This window comes from Drosophila arizonae, chromosome 2 (genome assembly GCF_054131065.1).
Source record: "Drosophila arizonae isolate 15081-1271.41 chromosome 2, UAZ_ARI_1.0, whole genome shotgun sequence".
Lineage (NCBI taxonomy): Eukaryota > Metazoa > Arthropoda > Insecta > Diptera > Drosophilidae > Drosophila > Drosophila arizonae.
This window is the reverse complement of record NC_142922.1, coordinates 20,163,473-20,184,581: the sequence shown is the minus strand read 5'-3', so window position 1 is coordinate 20,184,581 and position 21,109 is coordinate 20,163,473. Positions and strand designations below refer to the sequence as shown.

Sequence of the window (21,109 nt, the reverse complement as noted above, 5' to 3'; positions counted from 1 at the left end):
CGAAATGTTTGCCTCTTTTCTTTTAGAGGCCGCCAACAACGACAACAGCTCAAAGAGCCGCCGTGGCGTATGAGTAATATTTAATTATGCATGCTCGACGTTAAATAAATTACACTTGAGCCGGCTGCCAGCGGGTCGCATCGCTCACTTACCACACGAAGAATGGCAGCCAGCAGAGAATGAAGGTGCCCATGATGATGCCCAGAGTGCGTGCGGCCTTGTGCTCCCGCTTCATTTTGATTAAATGTTTGTCCTTTGTCGGGGTGTGCTCCTGCTCGACCTCATGCAGTGTCAACGTTTTCGATGAGCCCGAGCCGCTCAGCGCCTCGCCTGCCAAAAGGGGACATGATAAATGCGCAGGGATTAGCATCAGCTCTAGCCCGACCATGTGTGTGTGTGTGTGTGTGTGTGTGAATGTGTGTGTATGTGACTCTGTTAGCCAGCTACCCAGCTCATCCAGCCGATTGGTAATTCAAGCCTTCGGCTCTCAGCTCTCACCTGATGGCTGCATCGATGGGCGATGCATGAGCATCGCATTGCCATGGCGCATCATCAGCTGCTTCTCCTGCCGGTTGGCCTCACGGAAAATGGCCAGATAAGTGAAAATCATTATGGTGCAGGGTATCCAGAACGAAATCGAGCTCGATATGATGGCATAGTAAGTGTTCACCACAAACGAGCACTGCTCGGGATGCTCCTTCACGAATACCTTGTGCTTGTCTGTCGTATACCAGCCGATGAAGATGGGCAGGAACGAGAGCAGCGCCGGCGATATCCATGTGTTCAGCAGCATAATGCCAACCACGCGTTTTGTCATGCTAATCGGATACTTGAGCGGCTTCACAATGGCATAGTATCTGCAAAAAGACCAGATCAGGAGCAGAGTGCCACGGTTATTAGTATTTCAAGTGAGCCCTCACACACACATATACCATCATCAGCCGTTGCCGCGAAGTACGTACCTATCCACTGATATGCAGCATAAATGCAAAATGCTTGCAGTTGAGAAGTACACGTCCAAGCTGTTCCACAGGTCGCACAGGAAGGGGCTGAAGTTCCAGCTGAATATTTGAGCGAAAACAAACATGGAAATGTTGACAGGTCTGTGATTAAGCTATTAACTTAATATTATATAATAACGGTCCGATGTGCAAATATTTGCCCCACAAAGTATGCTACGAAAAGTTTAAAGCTCCCTGGCCGAACTCCAAATGCTCTGGCTGTCTTATCAGCGTGTCTGATTTATGTGTTTATCGATTTCATCTCTTGTTAGTTTTGGCTGGCTGGCAGGTGACATTGCCCATGAACTGGCACAGTTTGCCAGCCAGGCCGAGCTGCTTTAATGCACTGTTCGGCCAGCTACAATGGCTGTTATGTTGCCGTAGGCACGCACACACACACACACACACAGAGGGAAGGACTTCTACACGCCAACGACCTGGTTGCATGAAAAACTCATTAAAAGTCGCGCCGTTGTCCCTGCTGAGCCGCGCCTACTCCGCCCTAATCGTCCCCCAATCGACCCGACCCATTACTTCTCTCTCTCTCTGCTTGGTTTCGCCAACGGGCAGGAAAATTTATTATCAGACGACCGGCTTGGCATCAGTTTCAAAAACTTTTTGACTATTCAGAAACTGTGTGTGCGCACGCCTGCAGTAATGCCAGGATCGGGGAATGAAGGCGTAGGCATAGGCATAGGCGTAGGTGTGGGCGTGGGCGTAGGCGTGTCTCTGCTCGTGTTGGCCTTTTCAGCGTTTTGCAAGTTTCTTTTTTTCCTCCCATTTTCCCATTTTTGTTTTTGTTTTTGCATTGTTCCGTTATGCGCTGCCATGAATTGGCGCTTAAGCTGGCCCGCACAGAAGGGGGCGCGGCAACGATGGCGACGTCGGCGCCGCGGGCCAGTGTCAATTATGCAGCCAGCGCCAGTGAAGGTAAAATTGCTAATGAATGCCAAGTGGGCTCTGGCTGGTAACGAGCTCAGCTGCCAATTTATATGCAACTTTCGTGGACAAGTGGCTGGTCGAAAGTTTTCCGAAAGGCCTGGCCCAATTCCAGTTCCACGTCCAACTCCGATCTCCAGCATCAGCCCCAGCGCCAGCGCCAGCGCCAGCGCCAGCCCAAGCAAAGTGCAACTTGCGACATTATGCGCTGCACTCTCGTGGGAGCAATGAAGCGATGTGGCTGGCGATGACATTGCAAACATTTTTGCTGATCCTTTGCCTCGAGTCGAGCTTAAAGTCGTCGAGCTGCAGCCTGTGCATAATTAACTAGGCTATGTCTGTGCGCTTGGCATCACATGCACATATCGCATTACAATTGCACAAGCATGCACACACACGCACACACACATGGACAGCTATGTGAAGGATGTGACCATGTCACACTCTGACGGGTTTCTGTGCCCAAGAATAGCAGTTGAAAGAGCGCGTTTGTGTGTGCCGTCATTCTCTGCTCTGCATGCATACCCTTACCAACTGGAAGACACTGAGCTAAGAGATGGCGTTAGCGACACTTGAATGTGTAAAAGAGAGAGAAGATTGCATTTTTAAGGGAAGTTACAAACTTACATTTCATCTGTTACGATTACTATTTTAAGCAGATTTATTTATTTATTTATTTTATTTTCAAAATTTTTCCTGTATAATATTCACGTACTCTTAATAATAAAATAAAATAATAATAAAAAAATAAAACAATAATAAAATAATAAAACAATATTTTTAAATTTAAACAATATTTTCGTTTCTTTTTCAATTAACAAAACAAAAAAAAAAAAAAAAAAAAAAAACAAAACAAAAAACACAAAAAATAATAAAGATAATAAATAAATAAAAGGGAACGAACTATTATAATTGTCTTTCAAATAATAGACTAACGAGATTATGACCTAGACTCTAACAACTGTTTACAGTTCCAACAAAGTAATTGATATACACATATATTTTTAAAAATTTGCATTGCAAGTTACAAAAAAAAAATAAAAATAAAAAAATTAAAAGATGCTTTGTAATAATAGATTAAATGTTTATATATACTAAAAAATAAAATACATGCTAACTTTTGTTTTAAAAATATTTTGCAAGCGAAATTTTGATCTGCTCTCTAACAACTTTTTATTTACTTGAACTTCAAACAAAGCTCGCTTTTTCATATTTTAATTACAAGTTTTTAATTAAATGTATTTCATTAAAAAAGGATTTGCTTCAATGAACTTTTATATTTTTGTGTTTTTTTTTTTTCTTTTCATTCCATAAAATGTATTTTAAACGCATATATATGTATGTATATATATGTTCATAGCTGCTTCCCAGAGCTAAACGTATATATATTCATTTTTATTTCATTTGTTGTAGAATTTGCTTGCAGCGTGTATTTAAGTCACATACAAAACTATAGATATGTATATATATATATATAGGGGAATTTTGTAGTTTTTTATTCGCACATTTTAATACTCAAACAGAGGCGTACGCACATGAGCTGAAACACAAAGCGAGATGACTTTGTGCATTTGCATTCGCACATACATTCACATATGCAAAGCCACCCACCCACACACACACACGTAGCTAGAACAAATGTTGCCTTCATTTTTCAGGGACTTGTTTGGTTGTTTGCTCGGACACTTTCACTACCCCCCACTAACACAGCTGCAGCCGCCCCTTTACGGTCGACTGACATTTTAGTTGCCACAGCGCTCAGTTGCAGTTGTAATGCTTGTATGTATGTATCTATATGTTTGTGTGTGTGCGTGTGTTTGTATGGTTTTTTTTGTTGTACTTACCGCCCAGTTACTTGCACACTAAAGTTAAATGTCATGGCCATAATAGCGACCATTATATCAGCCATGGCTAAGGAAACTACAAAGTAATTCGTTATAACTCTGCAAAGAGAAGAGAGGGAGAGAGTGAGTGAGTGAGTGAAAGCACAATCAGTAAACGAAAATAAAACCAGATATTACAAATCATGACAGCAGCCCAAGCAGCAACAACAATAACAATATGAACAATAGCTGTAACGGGCTGTGCGATATGGCATATCCTTAGATGACTAATCAGTATTTGCTGCAGCTCTCCACCTTGCACATCCTTGTGGTGTATGTGTGTGTGGGTGCCATTGCCCCCGAGGGGCGAACAGCTACCGTACCAATGGGTCTCTGTGAGGGACGGCAAATGACTTCTGCCTGCATTCTGCTGCCAGCATGGGACATAATTGAAAGACAAGCCAGGCAGCGTGATGGAAAATGTGGTCTTTTGGCTTAGCCAGGCTTTCCCGGCCACTGCCTCTCGCATGCGACATTTAAGCTTTACTGCATAATGAGTGACTGGCAATGAGCCGTGTGGCATGCCGCATGTGGAACTGTTGAATAATCGAAGCTATTCAATTCTTGTTAAGCAGTTTACGTGACGTATACGTAATTTATGCAGCCTAAAGCAGTTTCTGATTATGATTGAGCTCTAATGCAAATCCAATGTTTATTCCTCAGCTGTCAGCAGCAGAGACTTTTGTCTATTCTCTAGTGCTGCTGAATAACGGTCCGTAGTTTGTGCCGTTAATTGCAACAAATAGCCGCCATTTTGTAAATGCGTTGCCATTATTTAGCCAGCACTCTCTCTCTCTTCCTCTCTCTCTCTTTCTAGCTGCTTGCTGCCTCACTCGCACGCTTTAATCTGCTGCTAGCAGCATTAAATTTTCCAACAGCTAGCAAAATAAAGAAAATCTCATTTAAACACTTTGGCGGCCGGCGCTGCTAGAAGCCGGAAGCAGTTGCCAAGCATCCTTCAGCTGAAGGCGGCGCCGCGACGTTAATTAGTAGTCTCCATGTAATGCCAAATGGATGCTACATATTGGATGCCACTCACACACACACACACACACACACTCAGAGACGCACAGTGCAGAGCCGTGGCTCATCTTTAAGAGAGCAAAAATGTGAAAATAAATTCAGACAGCGCGGCAAGCGTTTTTATTGTGCGTCGTATAGAAAATTTAAAATTTATGCAGCCATAAAAACCATAAGCCGCCTTAATTGCCAAAGTTTTGGTCGAGGGGCTTCTGTGTCTGTGGTGTCACTTGCTTTGCTGTGATACCCTGCAAAACGATTAGCAGCGAGCATGACAGGCTTGCATTTGCTTTTATGCAATTTTTGGACTTTTGTTTGCCTGCGTATTTAATTTAATCCAACTCCTATTTCTGCCGTTGAATTTATTGAAATATTTGTGGCATTTATACAAACATTCATTTGCTGTGCATCTATTAGTCGCATATACCCATCGAATTCAAATTCTTCGCTCGCAATTTTGTGGACTGCATGGTGTTTTTTTTTTTTTTTTTTTTTTTTTTTTTTTTTTTTTTGTGTTGAATTTTTTAAAAGTTTAACTGTCACGCTTTATTATTTTTTTGCCTTTTTTTTTTTTTCATTCTTGCTGCTATATCCAATATTCTCTCTTTTTTTTCAGTTCCACATTCCATTCTTTGTGGCATTGTTTCAAGGAGCGCCGCATCCATGCGTTCCATTTGGGAAAAATAGAACAATAGATGGATTTGCAGCCTGTGGGCAGCAGCAGCTGCCGATTTATCAGGCACACGTTTGGATTTTTTCTAATCTTTTGCGCCTGACTGGCAATTATTTTCGGGAGAGATGTAGGATTTATATGCGAGAGCGGCACATGCTCTTGGGCAAACATTGACTAAATTCACACACAAACCGAGGCAACCTCAGCATCATCATCATCATCAGCATCATCATCAGCATCATCATTATCATCGGCACATTATTAGTTAGGCCTTGGGATAGCGACTGAGACTCTGGCAGCTAGTCACTTAAAAAATAAAATGCTGCTCATTAGTCGAGGCGGAACGTGAGAGAGAGGGAGAGAGAGAGGGAGAGAAAGAGAGAGAGAGAAATTAAGCGACGTTCAACCTTAATTACGCCAACCTCTTGCCATGGCCAGCTGGTTTGGACCTCTTGTTATTCTTTCGCTATGCCAAAGTTGTTTGCCTCATTTTCAGTGTCCCTTTTCGAGCTCCACTTAAAGTTTTCATTACAGCGAAGAAATTTGCATTAGGAAAAGCGTGCGCGCAACAAAAAAAAAAAAAAAAAAAGAATAAAAGAAAGGAGACAGAGAGAAAGAGAGAGAGAGAGAGAGAAGAATATAGTGCCAATAGGTGGTGTGGCAAAATCTTGGTGGGTAAGGTACAACTTTTGATTACACGCCCGTAGGACGAGGCGACGACGTTAACTTTGATTATGTGCACCCGTCGGACCTGGCCTGGGAGACTCCGTGGGTTTTATGATGCGCTAAATTGATTTGCCTGCCAGTTATTAAGGCATAACTAAAAATATTAACGAACCGAGCCAAGCTGACGACCCATCATTTATCACTAGAAAACTTTTTTATGGTAATGTCGCGCACTCTGTCTCTCTTACTGTCAGTGTCCCTGTCTCTGTCGCTGCCTCTGTCTCTGTCTCTCTAGATAAATGTTGAGCGAAGGACGGCGACGCCGCCATTCTCCGTGCCATGAGTTGACAGCGCATCCAACGAGGTCGTCTCGCTGAGATGTTGACAAGTATCAATTCTCACACATGTGTGTGTGCGCGTCTTAGTGTGCGTGTGTGTGTGTCGCCATATTTCTATTTCCGTTGCAAATTGATAATGCGAAGGTTTATTGGCTTGCCATTGGGCACAAATGATGGGCTCGCCGTCAATTTGTATGCACGGCTATGAAAAGCCAAAACAAATGAAAACTATAAACAACAGTTGAATGCGTTCATTGCTTATGCAGTTCATATCAGGCAGGAGAATTATCCATTAGCTTTATTCTGCTTGTCAGATCGGACTGTTTGTTTAATCTAGAGATCAATTTGATCATTATAATTATTGAAAAGATGTGCTTGATGAGAGAAATGTTTATGAGTAGGCGAAAATTGAGGAAATTGAGTAAATAATTAATGAAAAAACTTTTGTATAGTTCAATGTAGCTAATATAAAAGGCAAAGAGCAGGACAAGTTGGTCTTAAATAGGACCATCTGGCAACCCTAATAGGCTGCACAGGCTCAAGGCGGTTATTTCAGAGATATAATATTCAAATGGTGCTGTCAACATATCTGCTTGAACTAATTAAAAGTTGAACTAATTAAAATGTTATCATCAACAGAAATTCTGTTCATCTTTGATAAAAAAGAAAAAAAAAAACAAAAAACAAAAAAAAAAAAAAAAAAAAACATGGGTCCGGCGAATCATGCAATGTTCCTAGATGGACCCATCGAATATGAACAGCCCTGTACATAAAAACAAAGTTTGCCATCTTATATGCCAGCTATATTCTAATGGAAAAGCGCGAGTCTCCTGATTAATAATGATAATGATAATAATGAACAAATAATAATGAAGAAATGTTTCTGAGCAGGCGAAAAGGGCTAATTAAATAATACAATAAGAAAACATTTATGCAGTTAAAGACATCTAACTTGGCATTTCATATGAAAGATGAGTTGGCTGTCTTGAATGCCAGATATGGTGCAAATCAAAAAACGTGAATCTGCTAATTAATATTTGTGCTGATACAGTTACTATGTGCCGCTCCACTGGACTCAGCACAGTTACTCGAATCTAATTCGTGGCAGCTGGAGGCAGAGAAGGAGAGGGAAATGCAAATGGATGTGCATAGTGGGGCAGGGCAAGCTAGTCGGGACTTGCTTAATTATTAGCTAAATAAATAAGGACAGCAAATGGCTGCATAAAGCACAAGCAGACAATTTGTGAAATGTCGGGCAGAAAAAATGGGGGTAGAGAAGGGAGGCGGAGGCGGAGCGGATGCGGAGGCGGACGTGGGGAACGACTTTTGGACGTGCATGAATTTTATGCGAAGCAGACAAAAATTGAGCAGAGAGAACGGAATAATTAGAAAGTGTTAAGGCAGCGTGTGCAGGTGCGGGCGAGGGGGCGAGTGGGCGAGGCAGAGGCTGGGCGCAAATTGGCAATCAAGGCAGCTCCAAGGGGAAGGGCGGAGGTAGCTCAGCTTTGTGTAAATTTTACGCAATTACAAAACAAGTAAAAGAAAAACGCAGAGTGAAAGAGAGACAGAGAAAGAAAGAGAGAGAGAAAGGGAATGGAACGCTAATTACTTTTCACAGATAATTAGAACGGAATGGGAGCGGAGCTGGGCTCAGCGCGTGCCGAGCACATTGCGTATACGCACCTTAATTTTCTAACACGCATCACAGAAATAATAACAAGCAGATTGCCGCAGATGGCCGCAATGATGATTAACAGCATGACGGATGCCTTGAGCACCCAGATCAGATCGTCGAACCAATCCTCGGCCCCCTCGGCTGCGGCAAGTCCTGCATCCAGCGTGGCTCTGCTGTCGTTGTAGAGCGCGCCGGACGTGCTGCTCAGCAGCGTGGCATTCAGATCGTGTGTGGCGGGCAGGGGCGTGGCAGTGCCTTGCAGCGGCAGTGCGACGGCATCGAGGGCGCCGGCCGTGGCGGTCAGCGCGTTCGTTGTGTGCAGCACGGCAGCCGTGGTCAGCGCCGCCGTGGCGCCGATCAGCCTCAGACTGAGGCCGGGGCTGCTCCTTGGGCTCGTTGTGGTGCGTCGTATTGTGGTTGCAGTTGCAGTTGCAGTTCCAGTTGCTGTGGCTGTTGCTGTCGCCAGTGGCGACTCGAGCTGTGCCGCTGGCTCTGGTTGCATCTCTGGCCGCTGGCCACTGCAGCGGCAAAGTCTTTTGCGTATCCTTGTGGCGCTGCTTCTGTGTCGCATCGTTGTTGTTGTTGTCGCCGCAGCGCTGGATAATGCGGGCAGATGGCCCAGCTCCAGACACGGACTAGCTGGCATTTGACTTGACTTTAGCATAGACACAGACACAGACACAGTCACAGTCACAGTCACAGTCACAGGCACGGCACGGACAGGAGCTCTTTCACTCGCTTTCTCAAATATTCTTTTTGTAGCTTTTTGCTTGGTTTCACTTGCAGCTGTTGCGGCTGCTCTTGGCCCGCTTTCGCTAGCCTCTCAAACGGATTCGAACTCGAACTCGAACTCGCACTCGCACTCGGTCTGGGTCTTGGTCTCAATCTCTTGCACTTGTGTTAATTCGCTGGGCGAGCAGCTGCGCCATTAGGGATTCGCGACACGCGTGGCGCTAGCGACGTTGAAATCAAAACTGAAACGGCCACCGCAACGGAAATTGATTCGCGGACCGTGCGACGGCAAAGGCGACGCACACGGCAGCGGGACGACAGAGAGACGGCGAGGGAGACGGCGAGGGAGACGTCAACGTCAACGTCAACGCCAACGTTCAGCGTTCAGCGTTCGTGTCGCTCTTGGTGGCTGTCCTTGCCAACGCTAGCCGACGCCCACTCAGCTCGACTGTCGTTGTTGTTGTTGTAGTACTTGTTGTTGTTGTTGTTGTTGCTGTTGTTAAAGATAATATTATTATGGAGACGTCGCTGTTGCTGGACTCGCTCGCGTTTTGGCTATGCGGCTTCTGTTTTTATTTTACTCTATTTGTTGTTGTAGCAGCCTCTGCTCGCTGATTGGTTTTTTGCTTGCTTCAAGCGACTGCGTTTTAATTCTGTTCATTTTTGTTCTTTCGTTTTCTAAAATTTATTTTACTTTTTCTTTTTATACATATATATATCTATATGTATATGTATATGTGTATGTATATGTGTATATTATTTTTTTCTTTTTGATTGCTACGGCGACCGTGTCGCTTAGCTGCTGCTGCCGCTGCCGCTGCCGCTGGTTGTGGTAGTGCGGCTACTGCCACTAGATTTAATATTTGTTGTATTTATTTTTAACATTTCTTGTCTTCAATCTATTTTCAGCACTGTTCGTGCAAGTGGTTTTCACATTTACATACAAATACTGCACCAACTCACAATGTTTCCACGCTTTCGCCGTTCTGCCATGAAACCAAAAAAACGTTGGAAATACATAAAAACTCATGCGTTTGCTATTCATAATTGCTGTTGTCGTTGTTGTTGTTTTACTCTTGTTTTATGCTTTTTGTGTATCGTAATTAAGTTGTTATATGTATATGTATATGCTGTACAATTTGCTATCACATTTGTATTGATTTTAGTCAATATTTGTTTATTCGCTGACGTAGAAATATTATTTGAAATGGATTTGGTTTTTTGCTTGAGTGGCATTGGCCATACAGGGTGCCCATTAAACAACTAACACGAGATATAAGATAGTATTTATATTATTTTCCTTATCATTCCCTGCGACTTTTATTTCTATGCCAAAGATCAATCTTTGAGTAGTCAAAGCGAAATTGGCGCCGTTTCGTGTTTTTGACAAACACAGGGTGCCTCACTCAAGGCATTTCTGTTTCGTAATATAACTAAATAGTTGACCAAAATAAGTGCTATAGTCTATTGCTAGCTTTCATATCGCACGCATCCTGTCGAACACCCTGTATGCTGCAAATGATTTATATGACGACAGCTGCGCCGAGGAATGTCACTCTCTTGATGCTTTTTGCTGCTCGCTCCAAGATATTTTCATTAGCTCTACACATTGCCCATTCCTATGCTCTCTTTGCAATATTCAAGCAACTTAGTTGAAAAAAAAAATAACTAAATAAAAATAAAAATAAATAAATAAAACAACTCAAAATGAAATCCTAATGCTATTATTATTGTGTTTCGAGCTCTGTTGCCTTTAGTCACTTTATCTATATTTATGTAGATGTATATAGTCTAGGCTATAATTGTATGCGACTCTTGTATGTTTTTGTATGTATTTCTATTTAAAATATTCTCTAATTTTTTTCTGAATTAATTTCCTGGTGATGTTTTATTTTCATGTTCGCACACGCTTTTAGCTCTGGCAACGTGGCCGCCTTTTTGATGTTATTGTATGAGTCTGTTCGTGTCGTTGTTGTTGTTGTTGTTGTAGCACACAACAAATTGGCCACTCGCATTTTGGCGGCCACGAGCTTTAAATTAGACGCCCAGCTGCGTAGGTTTATTTCATTTTGGATTTACTCGTTTGCATGACACATTTTTGAGCACTTTCGTATTTGATTTTTTACTGGCTGGCTTTTAGCACAGGGCAGCCAAAATACTGTTAATTAAGGCAACTGTCAGCAAAGGAAGTTGCTCGCATTGAGCCGCAGCATATTGCCAAAAAGATTCGCTTGCTGCCGTTGCTGTCGGCGATGTCGCCACGCCCTGGCGCAAGTCCAAATCAAGCAACTGCAATGAAATGGAAATAGAAATTCAGAACAGGTTATATAAATAAATTCATATTAAATTCTATAAAATATAAATTAAGTGCGCATAAATATTCGAAAACCAACCCGACACACACACGCACACACTTAAAATAAAGGGGGATAATAATTTTCAAAAAATATATAGGCATATATATAAATACATATACAGCGGTGATCAAAGCGCTCTGCCTCAGCGGCACTTTTAAATTTATATTTTTATTAATTTTCAAATTTATAATTTTGCACCCAACGGGCGACGCCTTTCGCCATGCGGCTCGAGCCGTGGGTGTTTGATTAATTTTTGTGGCCAAACTAATTTCCATTAATTTGAACTCAAATTGAAGAAGTGGATATAAGCAAACAGAGGCTGCCACGCCTCACCTTTCGATTGACGAAAAGCAGCTAAGCTGATTGCTTTTGCTATTAGCGGAAATCCATGAGCGAAGCCCCCTTGACTGACAATTGTCGACAGGCCAGAAGGCGGAAGACTCAAACATGGATCCACCAAAAACAGACCCCCAAAATGTACAGCACAGCCAGCTGCCAAATGCTCGGTGTGTATGCGTGTGTGTGTGTGTGTGTGTGTGTGTGTGTGTGTATGCACTTGTGTTAGCTTGTTTCCATCGTTCAGTCAACGCCTTTGAATACGCAGATTCCAATGTTAATGTCATGAAAATTATTGTATATCTGCATACATGCATACATACACACATATGTGTATATACATTTACATATATTTTGTTGTTGCTGCTTCAAATTCAATTTCACCCTGCACATTTGTAGTGCTTTGTTGTTGCTGCTGCTCTCGTTTTGGCTGTTGACGTGGACGACGTTTTTGCTCTTGGCATTGTGCGTCCTCGTTGGCGGTTGTTGTATTTAGTTTGTTGCCTCTGCCTCTGCCACTGCCTCTGCCGTTGCGTCTGCTCGCTGGGCTGCCAAATTATGGCGCACATGCCAAAACAGAAAAACGAGAAAACAAAGAGGCGATAGTAAGAGCTGAAGCAGAGCAACCTATGGCCCGGATAGGCATGGCAAGACAAGGCGTATTCAGGCCCTCAGCGGCGAGTCTGAGTGGAGCAGCTGCACTTGGCTGAGATGTGCCATGCGGCGGCAGTAGACGCTGCTAATTAAGCTTAACATACTTTCCAGGGCACCTAGGGGCCGTATACATGCGGTATGCACTGCTGCCACGCCCACATCCGTATGCAAACTTTGTGCATGCTTTATCTTGCTTCAGTTTTAAATTAATTAACTAGCATTTATTTTTATTTAATAAACAAAACTTTTAATTCAACAGAGAAACATTGCCGCATACCGCATGCCGCATCCCGTTCGACTCGAAGCTTTATGTTACTCCTCCCCAATCCCCTCTCTCCTCGTGTCGATGCTTGCTGAAACTCATTTTGGTAACAGTGTTTGTGCTCACTCCAGCTCCACCCCGCCCAGCCCCACCCCGCCCCACCCGTATGCCAGGTATTACACCTGAGCTCTCAGCTCAACTAAATTGGTTTTGTGTTTCTTGGCAAACTGCTGGGAAAGCTTCATTCATTAAATTTCACTCTCTGCAATTTGAATTCACAAATTTTCAGCCTATCTATGCGAATTTCCATCCTCAAAGCAGTTGCTACAAAATATTATTTCTGTCAATAAAATTTCTGTTATTTCTAGAAAAAATTCTCTAGCTGTTATTTTCGATTCTTCAAGCACATTCATGAAATTTTTGTAAACATCTTTAAGCGGAATTTTAGTAAATTTATAGCAATATATCTGATTTTCTATGGCTAGAATTTCTTTGAGTTCTTTATTGAATCAAAAGCTGCTTGTTAAATATTTTACTGTTTTAATTTTTTTATTTATATGGGGCACTTTGTTTTTAATCAATTTACTGTATACAAAGTGTTGTGTTTATTATTTTGTATATATTTTTTATTTTATTATTATTACTTTATTATTATATATTCAAATAATGATATTTAATATTTTGCAAGATATCTTCAATAAAAAAACTTCAATTTAAGCCAGTTTAGCATTTCTACATGAGAGAGCACTTCTACATATATCAAAGGAATCCACATAATTTTCGTTCGCCCCTCCTCCTGCTGGGCATTAAGAGCTTAGCAAATAAAAAAAAAAAAAAGAAAAGAAATATAGAAAAAATTGAAACAAATACCGAACAAACATTGATGTGTCACAGTAAATTTGCCGGCGGCAGAACTTTTGTTGTTGTATTTTCTCTTTTTAAACACCCAAATTGCGGCGCGAATAATATCAATTTATTTTTATTGTTATTTCATACATGTCAATTGATGAGGGAGAGGGAACAGCACCAACGGCAGCCGTCTGCTAGATGCAATGGCACACTTGAACTTTAAATCGATTCCCAGTTCCAATTCCAATTTACGCACGGAGTCTGCAAATAAATCACCCGACTAAAGGCGCTTACAGACAGACTGTGCCATATCTTCTTCCATGCTATATACATATATATATTTATATATGTATAGCTAGCTACATCTCCTTCTGTATACATATATATCGAGATATGATTGTATTTAATTTTCGCTTTCTCGACTGCAAGCCCAGCGCACAGCGGATAGCAGACAGAGACAGGCACACACAAAAGCCAGCCAGAGGATCCAGTGAGCTTTTCAATTTCAACAGCATAGATAAAGATGCCGGGCTGCCAACTGTAAACGATTAGGGCAAGAGATTTGGGCGGCACGTAAGTGGTGCGAGCGTGGGGCGGGCGGATTGAAAGTGGAGCGTATGCCTAAGGCGTTCAGATTTTATTGGCCGTAAAGTAGACGGCCATGAAATCGGAGTAGCAGTCGAAAGCCAGACGCTGAGACACTGGGACACTGGGGCCCAGCCAGAACCAGCAGCAGCAGCGGAAGCGTCCATTTAAAAGCCATTGTACTGGCACACACAATGAAAGCGAAAACTTGGCTAAACAGATGACAGAGAATACGCGGCGATTGATGCTATTGTGGTGCACAGTGTGAAGGATAAGCCGCACAAAACAAATGTCAAAGTCAACACCCAAACCACAATGAATGAGAGAGAGAGAGAGAGAGAGAGAGAGAAAGAGAGAAAGAGAGAGAGAGAGAGAGAGCAAAGTATTAGATAGAGAGAATGAGAGGTAGACATAGGCAGACACTTAAGCTGCTGTCTGAAAAACACGACAAAATAAGCATAAAAAGCAATAAAGGAAGAGCACGTATTGAATACAACTCTGCGTATGTGTGTGTGTGTGTGCGTGCCTAGACATAGTTAGAAAGGATGTACAGTTCGATTATTGTGGTCTGCTGAGTTCTGGGCAGATATTATCCCCCAATATACATACATATACATACGATTAAAATATACATACATAAATACACAAAAAAAAAAAAAAAAATAATAATAAAATAAAATAAATAAATAAATAAAAAATAAATAAAAATAAAAATAATATTTTATTTAATTAAAAACTTATTTTAAAATATCTATATAAAATAATTCTAAAAAAAAATATTTTAAATTAAAATCAAATTAAATCAGCATTACAATTAAATTAACATATATTTATAAAATATAATAAAATCTAACAGGAGAATATGGAAAATAATTTAATTTAATTTGATCATTTTTCATACATTTTAATCTCTGCCTACAATTTCAATTGAATTTTAGCTTAAGTTCAGACTAGATTCATATGTCTTTTATATATATTCAGCTGTTGCTCTTAACTCCTTAGCAATATAGATTCATTGTCAAGCTCTCACTTTGTCTTTATTATTAAATTTGTATTCCTCTGAACTAACTTTTCCACGAATACCGTAATTTCTTCAAGTATTTCCCTTACATTTGTTGAGCCCCTATTCCCATTATATTTCCCTTGAAATGCTCACCTGTCACCAGATCAGCTGTCACGTGTATCTAACGCGTTCAAGGGTATACAAAGTCTGCCTAAGATTTCTATTGCTGTTGCTGCTGCTGCTGCTGCTGCTGTTGTTGCTGCTCTTGACATTGGACTAGCCTCAGCTTCGTTGCTGGGCAACTGCTTGAGATTGTAATGAACGTCAAGTAGCGCAACGATTAATGAAAATTGCTTAATCAGCATTATTATCTTCTCGCTGGCATTAAATTATTTAGAGAAACCCGAAGTGTACGAGCTTAGGGACAATGTTGTCCCTGCTGTTGTTGTTTGTGTTGTTGCTGTTGCTGTTGTTGTTGTGGCCTTTGTAGTATTTACTACTGCCAAGACCAACAAAGTCGCCGCTTGTTGGCTTTGTTCTTCTTCCTCGCTGACAAAAGAGTTGATCGTCCCCAGTGATGGGCACACAATACACCCACACACACACACACAGATATACTGCTAATTGATTAGCGCAGACTGCGCGGCATCAGGGGAGCTCGTATGGCTGTGTGTGCGTGCGTGTGTGTGTCTGGCAATCAGTGGAGTAAAATGAAAGCGCAAACAGTGACAGCAAGCCAAGCTAGCTATGCTAGCCCCTGGCAGAGACAGCAACATCTGTTGCCAGGAAAGAGCTGCCACTTGGCCCGATTCCGTTTGTCATTTGAGCATTTGCTGCTTCTGACAGCCAGCTGCCAGAAGTTTGGCGAGCGCGCCAGCCTGATTGACGAACGCACGCTTGACTGGAAGCAACTAGGAAGATGTGCACACCCCTTCGCCTCCAGTCAGCCGCCCAAGATGCTTCAATGTGTTTGCCAGCACTTGGCACTTTGTCCTTATCACTCGAATGCCATGGCTCAAAGCTTAATGAGCGCTTGTCTAGCAGTGACAGCCGAGCTAAGTCGTTTTCATTTGTTGGCTTTGGCTCTAATTCATTTGTATCATTCCAAAGAGGGCATGAAATTGATTTTCCATGCCTTGTCTATGCAATTTCCTGCCACAGGTCAGTCAAGCATTCCTAAGTCCTACAAAAATCTGCTCAAAATTCAATGTTGACTGAGTCAGCACTCAATCGATTTTCTCTTTTCCTCTCATCCTTAATACGTTGAAGAACGTAAACAGTTTTAGTTAACATTTTAAGAAAGCTATTTGTTCAGTTTTGTCTTCCATAAAAAGTAGATCTCAACTGAAAATGGATTATGGAGAACTAAGATAATGGTCATAAAATTTTTTTATATTACATATTCTATTAGCCTTTGCTGAATTTCATTTGGTTTGCCTAGATTTATGCTATCTGCTATGCTTTATATTTATAAATATTATATTTATTTAGCTATTGCTACGAGACCAACTCACGTTTCTGCAATCTACGAGCTGCAGCTGGTTTGGCTTTAATTTTATAGCCGACACTGACTTAAGTATCAATTATACGGGATGTGCTTCAAGACTGCTCGAAAGTTTCCTGCATCCATTGAAAATTACTGGGCATTCAGCTAAATGTCAATTGTTCGGCAAAGTGGCTGGCAATCGTTGCAAGCCATAAACTCGCTCGAATGGCCATTAATCTGGGCAGCGCGAACGGCAAGGAGCCGGTGCCATTAGCAGCAACAGCTGGCCAGGTGGCCAGGTGGCCAGAGGGAGCTAGAGTGGCATCTAAAGCCCTGGTGTATGGCATGTGTGCTGGCCGATAGCAGAGAAATTGATGATGGTCTCGCATAAAGGCCCAAAGAGAGAGAGAGAGAGAGAGAGAGAGAGAGAGAGAGAGAGAGAGAGAGAGAGAGAGAAAGAGAGCGAGCATTTATGCACAACAAATTAATAAACCCCGGAGAAAGCATTTTATAGTTTACGTATGCAACGGCAGTCGTAGGTAACAACGGCTACAGATGCACCAGCTGTGCTTAATGGCACCTGGAGAGGGTGAAGAGGAGGGGGGGAGGGGAAGCGAGAGGGAGGCACATGATGCATGCTTCATCCTTCGTGCACGTACATCGCATACAGGACTCTGTGCTTGCATTTCTTGAAGGGATCTGCAGTTGTAGCTCATGCATATTCATGCAGCTAACCCTCGTGCGAGTGTGTGTCTCTCTCCCCCTCTCTCTCTATCTCTCTCTCACTCTGTGTAAAATCCGCTTCCGGCCAGCACCTTCTCCTATTGTAGCCAGAGTGTGTGCGGTCTTCATGCATTACACATGGCCCGCTTAAATTGTACGCCATTTTGCGAAAATTGAAACAATTTCGATTCGATTTTGGGGCATGCAACGCCGGGGCTTGAGTTTTCGGTTGCACCAAAATTGCACTCAGCGCAAAGTGGCAAAAGTTTCGCAGGAGCCCCGTTAGCCGAACTGAAAGGCAAAAGCATATGACAAGCCCAGCTTGGCAGCTGGCAGCTGGCAGTTGGCAGGAGGCAGCAGAAGCAGCAGAAGCAGAAAGCAGAAAGCAGGCAGCTGGCTGTAGTCAATAGTGAGGAGACCAGGTCGAGGCTGTTGGCTGTCAGTCTTGCTGTCGACTTTGGGCATGTAAGTGAAATTAAAACGCAAATATGAAACATCGTTGAGCTGCTTGAAATTCTTGAGCCTTGACATCAGGATGCGAATGTCGATGTGATGCCGTTAAATTATGACCCATGGCAGTGCAGGCAGCCGAATAACGCGCTCCACAAAAAGTTCATCAACTTGAGGAATGCCTGAATAGGCCAGGCCAAGGAGTTGCCTATGCGGCCTCAAAGTATGGCTGGCATTCGGTTTCTTCCTCTTCTGTTGTTTTGTTGCTGCTTCCTCCAATGCCCAAGCGAGAGTGAGACAACAACAACAACAACAACAACAACAACATTAACGTTTATTGTCCTAGTTACGGCCAGTTTTAGTGAGTTCTTATGCAGATCATGAGCACTAAAAGAAGTAGTCAAACAAATCTCGAGGCACTCGTAATCGGCCGCGCAACGCAATAAAAATAAAAAACAGATATCAAATATATTCGTCATCGTAAATATGTATATCAAATGCAATGAATTTTTGTTTTAGACTTTATAATTTATGGCGGGTATTTTCGCTAAAGCTCTGGGCCAGCACCAGCCGCGTCAGCGAAGGCCACACAACACGCACACACACATAGACACGCACACACACATAGACACACACACACACATATACACATATAGACACGCCGGCTTTTCACATTCCACGCGTGGCTGCCCCCTCGCTCAATGTTTGATTATTAAAATTTGTTTGCGCTGGCATTTTCATTGCGTTCATTGGGTCGTTGTTTATCCCACTCTCTCTCTCTCTCTCTCTCTCTCTCTCTTACACACACTATCCCCCTCCCGCACTCTCACTCTCTCTTTTATTTTGGCATTTCGCTGTCCAATTTTGTTCGTATCATAAAAAAGAACTGGCATACAAATAGCTAAGCCCTGGCGGCCTTGCACAGCCCAGCCTCCTGCTGTTGACAAACCCTGAGCTGGCAGCGGGCTTTGAATCGAGTTCGGTTTTATATTTAACCAGAAGCACACAAACACAATTTTTGTTCTCTCTTTGGTGAGTCGCCCTGTCGTGCTGCAGCAGCGGGTGGCCATCGCACATTCAGATGCGTATTCGAGACTCGAATTGAATATTCATTGTATTCACTCAGACTCAATCGATCACAATAGAAAAAATGTTCTAAAAACGAAATGCATTCAGTTAAATTTAACGAGGTACAAATATATGCTGTAATACATTGCAGGCAAATTGTGAATTGTGAGTTTTGCAGTCTATGATTAAATTCCCAGTAAAAGTTGCAAAAGAAAAATGTCGTAAACTTTTTTACTTAAATTATGAGAGGAATAAAGTAGAAAAATATATTAACATAGAAATAAGTATTTTATGCGGAAAATGTGAAAAATATTCCAATAAATATACGTATATATAATATAAATACAATACAGAGTTGGCATAATAAAACTTTTTAATTTCAGCTGAGAACTGAGAGCTATGATGGCCACGCCAGCTGCAGTCCAGCATTGTTATTAGTATTAGTCGACTCTTGAACTTGTAAATAAATCAATATTTGTAGAATACAAACTTAAATACGTAATATTTCGAGAGATGCATTAGAGCTTCACACAGAGGACTCTATTTTAACGTCAACATACAGATGAAATAAAGTCATCGTAAAGGGATTGCTCTTGAAGACGTTCCAGAGCCACTGAAGATCATGTTGAATCACTTAAATATGATTTCATATAATGCCTGAAGTCAAGGGATATATACTGCCTCTTTGAAGAACTCGCATTACAATCTTACATTTATTTTTCTTCCTCGACTTATCTTTTCCCATATACCACATTGATGGCATGCCATACAGCTTTCAATATAATGATGGAGTTTTTTTTTTTTTAATTTTTAATATTTAATCCTAACCCCAGAAAAGTTTCGTGCGCTCAACTTGCTTTGCATCCCAGAGCGTTCCTCGAAGCGCTTAGGGTTTGTTAATGGACCAGGAGTGTTTTCGGCACAGCTGAGTGATTGTAATCACCGAGAACTTTGAATTTTAAGCAGCTTAAAACTGCGGACCACAATAGCACAAATACACAGGCAGCTGAAATGTGTGTGTATGTGTGTGTGCGTGTGTGTGCGTGTGCGTGCGCATAACTCGGCTTACTTTGTTCAAGTTGCTTGCGAACTTCTGAAGCCGAAGTAGTCATAGTTTCCCCTTAAGCGGATTGGTTAGAGCCAAACAATAATATAGGCAGCCCAGGCACGGGCTGCATACAAACGAAGCTGATTGAAGGCGGGCAGAGCTTAGCTTCAGTTCATAAATACCAAAACATTACTGTAACCAGTCAGAGCCTTAGCAAGGTGAACGTTGGCCAAATCAGCTTAAAATAGAAGAAGAAGAGTTACTCATTACACATTGCTGCCAACTGGCGAGCGAACAAACAACTCGAATGGGGCTAATGAGAATTGACTGAAACTCAATTTAAAAGTTAAGCTGTTGCTAAACTTTCATGGAGGCACATCTCTGTCAATGTGTGTGTGGGTGAGTGTGTGTGTGCATTTTACTTATATGCGCGTTATGTGAAGCGCAAGGACAGTAAATTAAAAGCTTAAACAATTATCTAATAGACATGCCACAAAATTAGTTTAAGGACTTGGGCTGTGGCAGACAGAGCAAAGGACAATGACGAAGCCACAAAGGGACATTCCAATTACAGTAAAACAGCAGACAGGCATTAACCGTCACACACACACACACACACAAGCACTGCTAAGCGTTGTTGGCAGACAAATCATTTTAAAAGTATTTCAGCAGAATGCAATGCGAAGTGAAGCGAGAAAATGCCTTGGCTGAATGCAGCCAGAGCAACAGAGAGGCCAGCTGCACACAATGTTGCTGTACACTCAAATAGAACCACAGCAAAAGGTAGGAAAAACAGCAACAGTTCTCTAGCAGCGCCACAACTTTAAGGTTGCGCAACTTGAACGCAATAGTAATGAAAGCAACTCGTGTTTCCTCGCGATTGCTAAGCACTGTAGCCGAGTCCTATGAATGAGGACTTTATCTGGTCCCCTATAACACTCTCAAATCTGCACACACACACACACTCACATGCACACGATGTGTCCCTGGGCCTATAGATCGAGATGGCTGAAACAACAGCCTGAATTCGTGTACAACACATGGCCAAAAGTGATTTCGAATGCAGTTTGCACACAGTCATCTCGTCATCTCCTCATATCAGTCCCCCTGCGGGGCTGTAAGCGAAATGCGTGTCAACTATTTGCCATTTGCCATTTTCTATTCTGCCATTCTCTTCTTTTTTTCAAACGCAATATTGCAAATGAAAAGTTAAACAACGTTGCAGCAGGCCTACACATACGGTAAATGAATGCAAATGGAAATGGAAATGGAAGCAACCACCTGAACAGCACAGCACAAAGGCTCGGCTCGCTGCCTCTCGCTCACCTGGCGCAATGCTGTTGGCGAACGTGGCGGCTTAT

The 21,109-nt window shown here is 42.2% G+C and overlaps 1 protein-coding gene across 1 annotated transcript in view; it reads right to left on the bottom strand.

Moving 5' to 3' along the window:
- Octbeta2R (Octopamine beta2 receptor) overlaps positions 1-21,109 on the bottom strand; it is a 48,926-nt gene that overhangs the window by 2,844 nt on the left and 24,973 nt on the right. Inside the window, exons 2-6 of the mRNA XM_018018073.2 lie at positions 8,204-11,216; positions 3,785-3,883; positions 963-1,061; positions 499-857; positions 153-330 (exon numbers count right to left, since the gene is read on the bottom strand). Of these exons, the coding sequence (XP_017873562.1) occupies positions 153-330; positions 499-857; positions 963-1,061; positions 3,785-3,883; positions 8,204-8,859 (1,391 nt within the window). The 5' untranslated portion in view covers positions 8,860-11,216. The remainder of the gene's footprint in view (positions 1-152; positions 331-498; positions 858-962; positions 1,062-3,784; positions 3,884-8,203; positions 11,217-21,109) is intronic.